The sequence below is a fragment of the Oncorhynchus nerka genome, linkage group LG28 (genome assembly GCF_034236695.1).
Source record: "Oncorhynchus nerka isolate Pitt River linkage group LG28, Oner_Uvic_2.0, whole genome shotgun sequence".
In the NCBI taxonomy this organism is placed as follows: domain Eukaryota; kingdom Metazoa; phylum Chordata; class Actinopteri; order Salmoniformes; family Salmonidae; genus Oncorhynchus; species Oncorhynchus nerka.
In genome coordinates, this window is record NC_088423.1 from 78,268,014 (window position 1) to 78,281,157 (window position 13,144).

The 13,144-nt window shown below is 45.9% G+C and overlaps 2 protein-coding genes across 2 annotated transcripts in view; one reads left to right on the plus strand and one right to left on the minus strand.

Moving 5' to 3' along the window:
• Window positions 1–4,938, plus strand: part of LOC115113720 (exostosin-2-like) — a 24,214-nt gene extending 19,276 nt beyond the window's left edge. Inside the window, exons 12-15 of the mRNA XM_065013138.1 lie at window positions 243–386; window positions 665–793; window positions 2,156–2,238; window positions 2,417–4,938. Of these exons, the coding sequence (XP_064869210.1) occupies window positions 243–386; window positions 665–793; window positions 2,156–2,238; window positions 2,417–2,555 (495 nt within the window). The 3' untranslated portion in view covers window positions 2,556–4,938. The remainder of the gene's footprint in view (window positions 1–242; window positions 387–664; window positions 794–2,155; window positions 2,239–2,416) is intronic.
• LOC115113719 (homeobox protein aristaless-like 4) overlaps window positions 3,614–13,144 on the minus strand; it is a 27,224-nt gene continuing 17,693 nt past the window's right edge. Inside the window, exons 3-4 of the mRNA XM_029641660.2 lie at window positions 11,364–11,492; window positions 3,614–9,607 (exon numbers count right to left, since the gene is read on the minus strand). Coding sequence (XP_029497520.1) covers window positions 9,287–9,607; window positions 11,364–11,492 — 450 coding nt within the window. The 3' untranslated portion in view covers window positions 3,614–9,286. The remainder of the gene's footprint in view (window positions 9,608–11,363; window positions 11,493–13,144) is intronic.

Here is a 13,144-nt window from a genome sequence, read left to right on the forward strand (position 1 = left end):
AGGCTGCTGGGCTCCGGTATCCAGTCTCCACACAGAGACTGCCCATCACAGAGAGGGCCTGTAGCTTTCATCTCTTTAAAGTGAACTTTGGGGCTCAAAGTATCTACCTTGAAGAAAGTGAAAGGAGGCTACTTGGAATGTTTTTAGTGTTGCCTAATTCCATTAACTTGGAACTTTCCCCAAATTCCTGGAAAAGCTGTAATTTGTGTGTAACAGTCTCTTTCCCCCACCATGTCCCTCAGGTGTGGCGGGAGTTCCCAGACCGGTTGGTGGGGTACCCGGGTCGGCTCCACCTGTGGGACCACGAGACGGGGAAGTGGAAGTACGAGTCCGAGTGGACCAACGAGGTGTCCATGGTTCTGACTGGAGCAGCCTTCTACCACAAGGTTAGCCTCAGACAGAAGCCCCTCCTCCCTCTGTCCCCCTGCCAGGCCCAGTATGGGGAGGGGGCAGGGTTAGGATGGAAGAGTCATAGGTGAGGTTATCTGTCTCACTGTCAACCAAAAACTATCCTTTTGATTCAAAGCAAATACTTCTGAGGTTAGACTCATTTGTCATGTCACCAGTGAGTAGGATGACAAATGTATTTCAGTATTTATCTACTTGTAGTTTCCACTGCTTGCTGATTTTGATGTTGAGTAACACTGGCTTCTTTCCTTTCCAGTACTTTAACTACCTGTACACTTACAAGATGCCAGGAGACATCAAGAACTGGGTGGATGCTCATATGAACTGTGAGGATATCGCCATCAACTTCCTGGTGGCCAACATCACTGGCAAAGCCCCCATAAAGGTACAGAACAGTGCACAACGTTTTCCCACCACCTGAACACAACAGTCCTACCCAACCCATTATGCTGAGGTCTTTAGGGGGTCAAATTCAATGTTGTATGTTCACCAGAGCCATGGCTTGCATCCCAAATTGCATTCTATTCCCTATAATGGTGCACTACTTTTGACCAGAGCCCTATGGGCCCTGGTCCAAATGAGTGAACTTCCTAGTCAATGGGGTGGTATTTGGGACGGAGCTGTGTTAATATCTCATTAGGAGCAGTACTACAACATGCACCACATAGCAGGAAGCTGAAGGCCATAACTCCAATTCCACAGAGGTGGAAAAGTCCCAGAATGCAGAAATATTTGTTTCTTCCAGTCCTGTCCTGCCAGAGGCTCTGTCTCTGATCAGTTCTCACCCCTCTGTGCCCCCTGATACCTCCACCACGCAGTGACCGTGTCCAGGTGCAGAGGCCGCCCCTAAAGCCCAACCTTAACCTCTCTTATCTGTGTGTCACTGACTGCCACTCCTCCAACTATGTTTTCCTAAGCTCACCAGGGCTCACTCACCCCACCGTCAATGCAATGCCTACTCCCCCCCTCTGTGCCTGCAGTAGGCTAGCCCCCCACCCCTCCCCACACGTCCTCCTCAGCACTGATCTGCAGTCTGGAGTAAGACAGGCTGGTGGGGTGGGTAAGACGGAGGAAGGCCATACATCACCCCTTTAATGAGCATACAGCTGTTTCTCCTCGGTATGCAAGCAGCATGCCGTGGCCTTTTAATGACCACTCAGGTATACAGCAGCACAACATCCTCCCTCGGCGCAACAGCCCTCAATCACACTGCTGCAACAACCACTGCTGGACCTGCTGTCACAACTAGCAAGACTTCATCTAATGGGTTTATCACATTCTAGAGAACTGCAACTTAAAGGGATATTTCAGGATTTGGGCAATGACGTCCTTAATCTACTTCCCCAGAGTCAGATGAACTAATGGATACCATGTTTATGTCTCTGTCTCCGGTATGAAGGAAGTTGGAGGTAGTTTTGCAAGCCAATGCTAACTAGCATTAGCACAATGATTGTAATGCTATGGTATTTACTAGCATGCTAGCAATTGCACTAAAGCTAGTTAGCAACATCCTTCAAACTGCATGCAGAAACATAAAAACGGTATCCACGGGTTCATCTGGAGAAATAGATAAAGGGCTTCTTTGCCCAAATCACGAAGTATCCCTTTAAGCAGTACTGTGACGGTATTAGACTTGTCTCATCAGCACAGGGATTTGATCTCACCACACAGTAGATTCTGTACTGTATGTTTCTTAGTTGTGCAGCAATGGTAGATTTGTAAAGCTCAATGTCCTGGTTCCATTTAGGTGACCCCAAGGAAGAAGTTCAAGTGTCCTGAGTGCACAGCCATTGACGGTCTGTCCCTGGACCAGACACACATGGTAGAGAGGTACGTCCTGCACTGAGCATGCTCATCGCCTAGCAACTCTAGAAATGGTGTGTATATGCCAAATCAATATTCATAGAGGTAGTAGTGGACATACAATATCTGAACGTGTTTTATTTATTTTTGTCCTGTGGTTGATTGCCTCAATGTTAACGCCGGTAACTCCTGTACATTTCCCCAGATCGGAGTGCATCAACAAGTTTGCGTCGGTCTTCGGCACCATGCCCCTGAAGGTAGTGGAACACCGTGCAGACCCAGTCCTCTACAAGGACGACTTCCCAGAGAAGCTCAAGAGTTTCCCCAACATCGGCAGTCTCTGACCGGACAGGGCTGTGGCCCAGCAACCCCCAGACACCCATACATACCCAGCATCTTCTAGTTCAGGGGAGACATAGAGTTTATCTGTCCATATAGAACTATCTGGAAGGTTGTTGTTGTTCTCTGTAGGGTGGTGTGGGGTTGGGAGCCTGTATTGTTCCCTTTCCTAAATACTGCTTTGAATTGGAAGTGGTGAGAGATGAGGTGTGTGTGCTCATTGGTTGGCTGGACAGAATCCACTGTGCGACAGAGATGACAAGTCTGTGTATGTCCACTGCTGCTTTATTCAAACCAGAGGCCCGTGGGCTCTTTGGCTGATCTGGGGTCAGTGTATATAAATCACACTGACGGTGCTACATTTTAATGTAGCATGGTGAGTCAGGACTGCTGTCTGCCAAGCACAGGGTGAGCAATTGTGTAATATGCTGAACACCCGTAGAGATAATATATCCCATGTCATTTATCTCGAACTGATGAATTTTTTGTAAATGATAAATAATATGAGACAAGGTAGTTTAAGAGGGTGCTTCTCGTCTAAGGTAATTTCATGGCATGAGCCATTTTTATTTGTTTAGTGTGAGCACTGCAGAAGTGTACGGTCAGCTTTCTCTGCATAGAGGATATATCGCAAATAATATGTACACTATATATTTACTGCCAATTGATCTACTGCTAACACTTTTCAAAAGAATGACCAGTATCTGGACACTTGAATGACCTTTTTTAAAGTGTTGTATGATGAACTATTGCAGTAACATCTAGTCTGGTATAATAGGGAAGACACTGTAATTGATGCGGTGACATTGGACTGTCTGCTTCATGGAGATGTAGGCACCAGGTTGTACAACTCCCCAATTTTGATGTCTCTTTTTGTTTAATCTTTCTGTTAGTCCGTGTAGGCTTGCTCATCTCTCTAAAGGAATGTCCTAAGCATTTGAAGTTTTTTTTTTTTTTTTTTTACTTGTGTAAGGATTGTTTGTGATAAATGTGTCCCAAAATATATATAAATATGACTTAGTGAAGAAATACATGCTAAATAAAGATGTTTTTCATTGGCCTGGGATTAAAGAAAGGAACAATGGCGCTGCCAGACTCCAACCAAGGTGAATGAATTGAGGAGCAAACTGAAGTGAAGAGGAAATGCAGCTACTGGAGAACAGAGGGAGTTGATAAAAGTGCTTGAAAAAAATGTAATCGGAAGTGTTCTAGATGTGGATGACGATGTTGTATGCATGTTTATTGGAGTGGTTTTCTCATGCACAGTCACCAGTAGCAAGCCTCTGTGTCAGTCACGCTCTCTGTCCTCATTTTGATTCGGTGAAAGCCCATGTCTGACCAGGGCTGTTGTGACAGCCAGGCCGTGTGCAGCACCACTGTTTAGCCTCGCCTGTCACCTGTTAATATACGCTCCCTAATCCACCCTGTACAATGTCAGCAGTTCAAAGGAACGCTGTTAGTATTTTTTGTCGACTGCGTGACTTTCTTGGAGGTTGTGCGATCTCATTTCATCCCTCATGTCTGAAATACTGAGGGATTTTAGGCTGTCACTGCAACTGATGCAATCATGGTATATATGAGATAGATGATATGTAAATACAAGAAGATGGACGTGTTTCTTTTTTTACACTAGAGTTTTATTGAAGGCCCCCCCCCCACCTTCCATCCTAATTATATAGACATCAGTAAAAACAGAACACCAGAATCCCAAAAATCTCCACACACGTTATTACGTGTGTTGCCCATTGCTGCAGGACATTGTGAAAACTGCTACTCTTAATGACTCCTCTGAGAGTCTTGCCATCCTAAAAACATCCCAGTCTTTAAATGTAGGACGTTTCCGTGAGAGTAGGAATCCTTCTGCAGTAGCATCATTCCCACCACACAACAGCATAGAAAGATTGTCAAATATTGAGCGCCGACCTCTTTGACTAAATGTGTTTTATTGTTTGTTTAAAGGTCCAATGCAGCCTTTCTAATCGCAATATAGAATTATTTCAGGGTAACAGTAAAGTACCTTACTGTGATTTCAATTAAAATGGTCAAAAAGAAGCCAAAATAACTTCTTAGCAAAGAGCAATTTCTCAAGCAAGAATTTTGCTCGACTGTCTGGGAATGGTCTGAATGGGGAGGGGAGAACTGAACACCAGCTGTTATTGGCAGAGCAGGTTGTAACTCTGGTGTTGACACCAGGCAGACCAAAACTCCATCCCACCATTTTCACCATTTCACAGTATTATTACAACCTCATAGTGTGGAATATATAAAAGCAGGAAAATCACATTTTGGAGTGCATTGGACCTTTAAATAATTGGCGGGAACTATATGAAATTACTAATGACAATTGAAGCTGCACTTCAGTTATCCATTAAAATAAATTGTAGTTGATGCAGTTTTGTGTGTGTTTCTTAAATAAGTGTGATGAACAACAGTTTTGCTCTCAATGCTTGTAAAACAATTTTCTAAAATATTATGTAAGTGCAATAACTTACTGTACTATAGTAACTCACACAAAATATATATGAGAGCATGAACACAAGTAAAAGTATACCATCATTATTAAAAAGCCGTACAATATAGCTTAAAGCCACAAAAACCTTTCAAAATACTTGGAAACTCAACAAACCAAGAACACCCACCCCCTTCAGAAGGATCACTCAAAAACCAACCCACAAGTATCTCACAAAGATAACGCAATACTTTACATCAAATTAGTAACATTTCAAGGGTCTTTGAAATCAAATCAGTCCAATTTACATTAAAACATTTTTTTTTACATGCACACACAACACACAGTTTTATATTATAATAAGTATTTACTTATTTTTATTGCCCTGCTTCAGTAGTATTAGAAATGATAGGGGTGGTGTGAAAGGTGACATCATCACCGAGGGACAGACTGGGACCCCTGCAGGCTACAACAGGATGAGCTGATATACAAGCTGTTTCGCAACGACTTAAATTCTGCATATCTGATCAGTTAAGGCCCTAAGGCAAGCTGTGCCTCGATTAGGGTAGATGAGAAAGAGAATATTTACATATTAACCTGTGATTCATCCAAGAAGGCTTCATATGGGCTTCTACGTTTCTGCAGTCTTTAACACTGAGCTTTCGGTTTTGTCCTTCTCAATCCATAGAGAACTGCAGATAACAGAACATGTCTATAAATAAAGTACTTAAAACGTTTTCAAAAACATGTCGAAAAAGGTAAACAAATCAACTCTGTGTCGACCTGAGCTTCATGTGTGTTTGAGCTCTGAGAAGCACCCAACCCAGCACTGTAAACCCTACAAGCCCTAGTCAGAGACAGCTATAGGCCAACCTGAAGCACAGGGCCACTGGCGGCTCTGTCTGTTCTGTCACACAATCCCAGAAAGAATCCCTGTCCACAGATGTCCCCGTGTTAATTAAAAAGGCTGCAGCCTGGCTGTGCGGCTGTGAAAGGCCGTAGTGCCGGAGGGGCAGGCATTCGGCCAGAGGAGCGAGAGGGAGAGCCCTAGTGCAGTGTGGGGGCTTCTTTGAAAATGGAGCCATGACAGCTGAGGGGAAGCATGTGCAAGGCATGTTTGTTTTGCATTTATCCCCTGAGCGCAGCTGTGTGCACTGTTCTTTTCCCAGAACACCGGAACGCCGTGGCCCGTTCGCACTCCCAGCAACCCCTTAGAGCGGCCTATGAGAGCACAGGGGCCCCATCTCCAAATCTCAGAAGAGCACCTCCGAACACAGAGACAAGCCATGTTGTCAGCAGTATGTTCATGCATCAGGCTTGAACTGCCATGTATAACTGGATCCAATCTGAGTCGTCATTTGGAAAGGGTTTCTGACCCATTGTTTGTAGATGCTGACAGTTCATCCTAGATCATACATACCACAATATCCTAGCAGAGCTACCTAGTGTAGATGCTGACAGTTCATCCTGGATCTTACATACCACAATGTCCTAGCAGAGCTACCTAGTGTAGATACTGACAGTTCATCCTGGATCGTACAAACCACAATATCCTAGCAGAGCTACCTAGTGTAGATGCTGACAGTTCATCCTGGATCGTACATACCACAATATCCTAGCAGAGCTACCGAGTGTAGATGCTGACAGTTCATCCTGGATCGTACATACCACAATATCCTAGTAGAGCTACCGAGTGAAAGGGGAAATAATGAGGCTTGTGTTAGGGAATTAGAGATGGATTCTCCGCTTAAGGTGCATGGGGTATCATATTTGGCTTCAAATCTATGAGACCTTTTGTTTTGACTTGATCCAAATGGGAACCTTGGAGAAAACAGAAAGCTCATAATGCATAAGATGATGGAACACGTCTACTATTGCTGTCACCTCCGAAAATCGTGACATGGAGCCATTGAAAGCACGTAATACAGTTTGCCCCCCACATTGTTCCATGTCCACACTGAGGTGCAGGGACTGGTGATCCGGTTGTTCCCTGGGGGGGCTATAAGGGGTGGGACAGGGGGATCTGTTTGTTGCCAGGGACGGGACGGGACGGGACGGGGGGGACTATAGGGGGAGGGATCTGTTGGTTGCCTGGGGGTGGCTAGGAGGGGGTGATCTGTTTGTTGCCGGGTGGCTGTAATCGGATCCTCATCCTGGCATGCTGGTGTTTTTTCTTGAAATGGTCCTGCTCAGACCCCATGCCAAAGAGTTAATGAAGCCAGGCTCAAAATTCAGCCCGCTCAACTCAAGTCGTCATGCTAAAGCTGTCAGGAGGACAGCTGACCGCGGAGAATGAGGAATTTCTAACAACATACCTCTACTGTCATTGGTAAAGTGATCATGTTGATGCAAACATGGAAATAAGGTCTTTCAGAGCTCTGCTAGAGTGCTATCCAGTCTTTATGACAGCCTGCTACTCTGACACCTCTCTCATGGGACGCAGCCTCTCCACATTCTTTACACACCATCAGGAAATTCAGCATTGAACTTACATGTGTCTCTAACAGCGAAAGGCCATACATACATTGCATCTGGGACTAAGAGATGCATAAGAGCACATTGGTTTTGGAACAGAGTGGAGCGGCTAAGTGCCTACTGACGGCTCTCTCCGAGAGGAAAATAAACCGTGAGTGAGAGATGGAATAAAGTTGTGCAGTACACGTTCCCCCAAGTCCATCATGACCTGCAGCCAATTCACAGCCCTCCTCTGCCTCAACAAACGGTTTCACAGGGATTCACTTCACAAGTCTTCTCCAAGTGGAAAGAGACCTGGGGTTCCCAGTATAAAACTGACTGACGGCTTATTTTGTGTGGAGAGAAAGTAATACGTCTAACAAAAGCACCAAAGGTTCTCCATTGAGAATTCCATCCCACTATAGTGAGGCTTTGCATGAAAAGAGATAGTGGTCAACATTGACGGCGTTAGTCACCATTTTATTATCCTCCCTCAAAACTGTCTATATAATCTACACTGCCTCTCTGCTGTTCAAGGCTGCCGCTGGGTGTTATTTCTGGCAATGGGACTGGAGGGCACTTTTCCTGTAACTCCCTAGGTGGAAATGTGAGGTGAGGAAATGCCAAGGGAGGAAATGGCATGTCCACTTTGAATCTCCTCCTGCAAACAGAGCTGAGCCTGTCTGGTGCTCCCAGACCCTGTAGGCCCCAGCAGGCCTGCTGTGCCTCTCTCTCATACTCACACACACCACTTCCTCGTCCCCGTCCCTCTCTGGCTCAGTGACGGTCCATCAGCGGTGCAAGTAGGGCTCTCTGTCTGCCCGCACTTAAACAAACCTGGATTGATATCTGACATTTAAATGTTGGAAGGTAGCACCAACCTAAAGTATGCTAGTGCTGACCATGCATACCAGAAACAGTAAGCTACCTTTGAAATGGTTGACCTCTTTCCCAAACTGAAGAATATGACTGATTTTATCAGCATTCTTTCAGTTAGTCTGACAGAGATGGATCGGCTTTGGGCTTGACCGTTACCTACACCCCTCTCCTTGAAGTGAAGCTGACCAAAATGACCTTAGGAAACCCAAATGTACACACAGACCCAAATCAGGCCGAATGTATGTAAATATGTGAATATCAGTTTGCAGTTTATGTGGTTAGTCGCATTCGCACACAGTCTGACAGAAAGGGACAAGGGATTCTGTGACAAAACCAGGATCAAAATGAATAAAGAAATACACACTTCAAATTTAAATACCGGAAAACAAGAAAGTATAATAACACCTGAACAGAAAAAGCTATGTTGACTCTCACTAGCAGGTGTGTTAGCAGACGCATCTCAATATCTGTACAAACAGCATTACCTGTATTAACTGAATAAGTGCAGGGATTGGTTCAAATCTATTCCGCTTTTTTGTCATTTTTGTTGTGTTTTAGTTTATAGCTACTGTATAACCAGCACATTGTTTCCACAAGCAACCAATTCATTTGTCTCTTTAAGGATAGGTCTGATTCTTGATTTCCTGCCTCTCACCTCATGCTTTAACTACCTGACTGACTGACTGACTGACTGAATGACTGTTGTTCATCTCTGATGTCCACTGGTCTCTCCCATCAGAGACACAAAATAAAGAAGTGCACTGTCCAGATTTGTTAGTCTCTTTTCTCTCCTCTTCAGCAATTTGCTATGGCTTTTATGGCTTTTATCATCATTATTATTTTAGATTATCAATATTTCTGTTATAGTAGCACAGACTGGCCCCCCTCTCTGCTTTGGCTTGGATTGGACGTGATGGGGTTCCCAGAGGCCCCTGTCCTGCTGATGTTGAGGCATCATGTTGCCCAGGAGATGGCTGCACTGTGCTCCTTGGCCTTCATACGCAAGGCGGCGATGCTGGAGGACTTGCGGTCCGGGTCCATGCTGTTCAGATCGTACCCGTTGATCCCTGACCCCATGCCAGGACCCCCAAACAGGCTGCCCATGTGTGTCTGTCCCATGTGACCCCCAGGGTTCGGGACGCCCAGGAAGTCAGATACGCCGCTGCCGGAGTGAGGGTGAGGGGTCATACAGGATGTGACTGAGTCACAGGGCACTACACAGCCTGGTACAGGAGACGCTCCACTGCCGCCACCAATCCATGATGGGTTCTGTATCTGAAACGCAGAGAGAGGACAAGGTCACTTTAAATACCAAAACTATGTGGGTGAGTCAGTGCTTCGTTTTTTCAGACACCCTCTGTGGACTGAATATGATTATTGCAGAATGAAGGATGTGGTGTGTTTGACATCCTGTTTACAAACAAATGTTCTAACCTAGGATACTAATGCAATACAGCACAATTTGTACAATTATTTATTGTCATGTTTTGCTTCCTCAGTAAATTTCATCAGTCTACAACGCTCACCCCCCAAAAATGGTTAACTTGTTCACCAGCCTCCACTTCTCTTCCTTGGTATTTCGCCCGGCGCGCTCAATGGCCTAAAGATGAGGTAGACCTTTTATGGTAAAACGCTTTGAAGGCTATGAAGATCAAGAAGCCTATGACACCCACCATAGTCTGTCAAATCGACTTGAATGATTCATTAACCTATCAACTCTGTGGAGCAACGTTCACATTATGGTCTACTTGTCCATAGCCTGATATTTGAAGGTTGAAAACCCTATTGGAGTGTTGCTGCAGGTCAGTACATAAGTTGAAGGGAAAGACATTTCCCTCCTACCTCAGTCCTTCAACACCTTGCCTGGCTGTCTTAGAAATCTCCATGCTTCCTGTCACCCTCCTCCACGGACAGAGAGAGAGAGCTGCGGTGGTCAGGGAGCTGATAGGGATGTGGGAGTGGGGGTGTTTGAGATGGGGGGACGGGGTAGTGGTGCTGGAGGCTCGCATGGAGTGGCCAGATGTGCACAGAGCTGCATTCCACAGTATCACACACACACACCTGCCCTCTGACCCTCTGTGCAGATGAATAATACATGGGGGGGGTTCTCTGGGTCTATGTGAGGGTGTGTCTGGCCTGTCACTGGAGCCAGCCTGACCTCACTCTCTGGGGTGCAGACAGAGAGAGGAGAGAACAGGAAGGGGAGCTGCCTCATCTGGGCCTGCTGATCTGTCTATGTATCACAGAGAAAGGCCTCCCCCTCAGCTTGAACTGCTCTCTCAAATCCTTTGTCTGTAACACCCAGAAGATGTAAGTAACCCCACTCTCTGCTCATCCAAGACCTACCTCACCTCTCCACCATGACAGCTGATGGCTAGTGAGCGTTCTGGCACAAATGGTTGCTGTGTTTCACATTGGTGGTGGTTGAGGAGAGTTTCCTCCTTACTATGTAAGCATTCTTTTATTTTTTATTTATTATCATTATTACTTTTTATTATTATTTTTCTCCCCAATTTCGTGGTATCCAATCGGTAGTTACAGTCTTGTCTCATCGCTGCAACACCCGTACGGACTCGGGAGAGGCGAAGGTCGAGAGCTATGCGTCCTCCAAAACACGATCCAACCAAGCTGCACTGCTTCTTGACACAATGCCCACTTAACCCGGAAGCCAGCCGCACCAAGGTGTCGGAGGAAACACGTACACCTGGTGACCGTGTCAGCGTGCATTGCGCCCGGCCCACCACAGTAGTTGCTAGTGCATCAGGGGACAAGGACATCCCTGCCGGCCAAACCCTCTACTAACCCGGATGACGCTGGACCAATTGTGCGCCGCCTCATGGGTCTCCCGGTCAGGACCGGCTGTGACAGAGCCTGGACTTGAATCCAGAATCTCTAGTGGCACAGCCAACACTGCGATGCACTGTCTTAGACCACTGCGCCACTCGGGAGGCCCAAGCATTTTATTTGAGCATTTGAAAAAACGCTATATACAGTAAATAAATTCAATTATTGTATTATTAATTATTATTACCTGTGCATAGTTCTCAGGTCTGGCTAGAAGAGGCAGCTCGTACGCCGTGGAGAAGTGTGTCCTGACCTGCTGCATCTGACCAAAGCGCTCCCTCTTCCTCCATTTGGCTCGGCGATTCTGGAACCACACCTGCTGGGCAAAGGTCAGGACTGAGTCACATAGTCACATAAGATCCATATATACATATAGTTACATTTTTTAGAGCATAGTTCAAAATTGAAAGAAGAATATAGTCATACATTTTTCCCTGAACATCCAATAGAACTAACATAATATGTAGGCCTACAGTATAATATACAAAGCACATAACTTGCACAAACACTGTTGTGATTATAAATGTGGTGCTGTTCTGTGTCTTTTGGCTGTAAGGGGAGGAAAGAGACTGCCATGTGTCTCTCAAGCCTGGGGCTCAGTGCGTCAGTGAGGCTCTGTGAACTGTGGGCAAACACTGTACAGCAGCATTGCCAGGCACCTGAGAAACAGGGACCTCCAGGGTTGGCCTGGCAGGGGAATCACAGAGAAGGGGACTCTGCCCCTGGGCCTGGGCCTGGGCCTGGGCCTGTGTGCATGGCTTATTTTTTACAGTCTCCCTCTCTCAGAGAAAGCAGAGACCTGGCTGGAGGTTGACGTCTGGGGGAGTTGACAGGCATTGTGAAGGCCTCCTCTGAGTTCCCCTCCTATCAGCGCCATCAGCAGCAGGAGGTTGAGATGGAGGGGGCGATGTGGAGGGGAGATGGGGGAGTGGGGGAGTTAGTGGGGGCCGGGGCGGAGGTAGTACTGGACCCAGTAAGACTGAAGCATTAAACTTTCCACCACTTCTCAGGAGAATGCCTTTCTGATAGATACAAACAACACTATTATTTTCTGTATGGAAAAAGGGTTCTGAGGATCACAGCCAAAGTGACTGTTCTATCTGCACAGACATCAATGTGCCGAAACTCTCAGTGGAAAAAAGTGAAAGTATGTGCTGCTCTGTAGATAAAGCAAACTATTCTTAAGCTTATAGTCTCAAAAGCAGCCTGAAATTCCTTTCCCTGTCATCCCTCTGCCTCTCAGATTAACTCCATCTATTTATTGATTCGTGAAGTGGAGGCCTATTCAAAGGGGGAGCCTCCTTTATTTTGCAATCTTGATTTGTCACAGAGTTTGAACTTGATTCTGAGGATGAGCCTTGGTCAATCAGTTAATGGTTTACACAGCCACTGCCGTACAATTTTCCATCTCCGTCAACCAAGTATACACACACACACACGCACGCACACACACACGCACGCACGCAAGCACGCACGCACACACACACACACACACACACACACACACACTTTCAGAGGTATATTTAAAAAGAAGGTGAAGTAATACATTTGTTGGTCTGATTCCCTGGGCGGGTGGGCAATCAGAGAGGAGAGCAGAAAGGAAGGATCTTTAGGCCTCTAATACAGACAATGTGGAGACTTGAGTACTCAAAACAAAACGTTCACAGACCCTTCCCTCCCTTTCTTTGTCTTCTGACAGGAACGGGGCAATTTTCTCATGACAAAAGTGTGCTGTAATTACCTTTGACATCTGAACCTAAAACGGTTGTTTATTGAAAGCATTATTGTGTTTAAATTTCCATCAAAGCTGGTGAAAGTGATCTGAATAGAGTCGGTCTCAGATGGACTTAGGCCTGGCGCCCTCCCCCACACAACGTCATAGGACCTATCTCAGAGCTGGGTAACCTGATATCAGCCTGACTCTGATTGCGCTTTATGTCAAGGCACAGAGCACAGAGAGCACTGTCC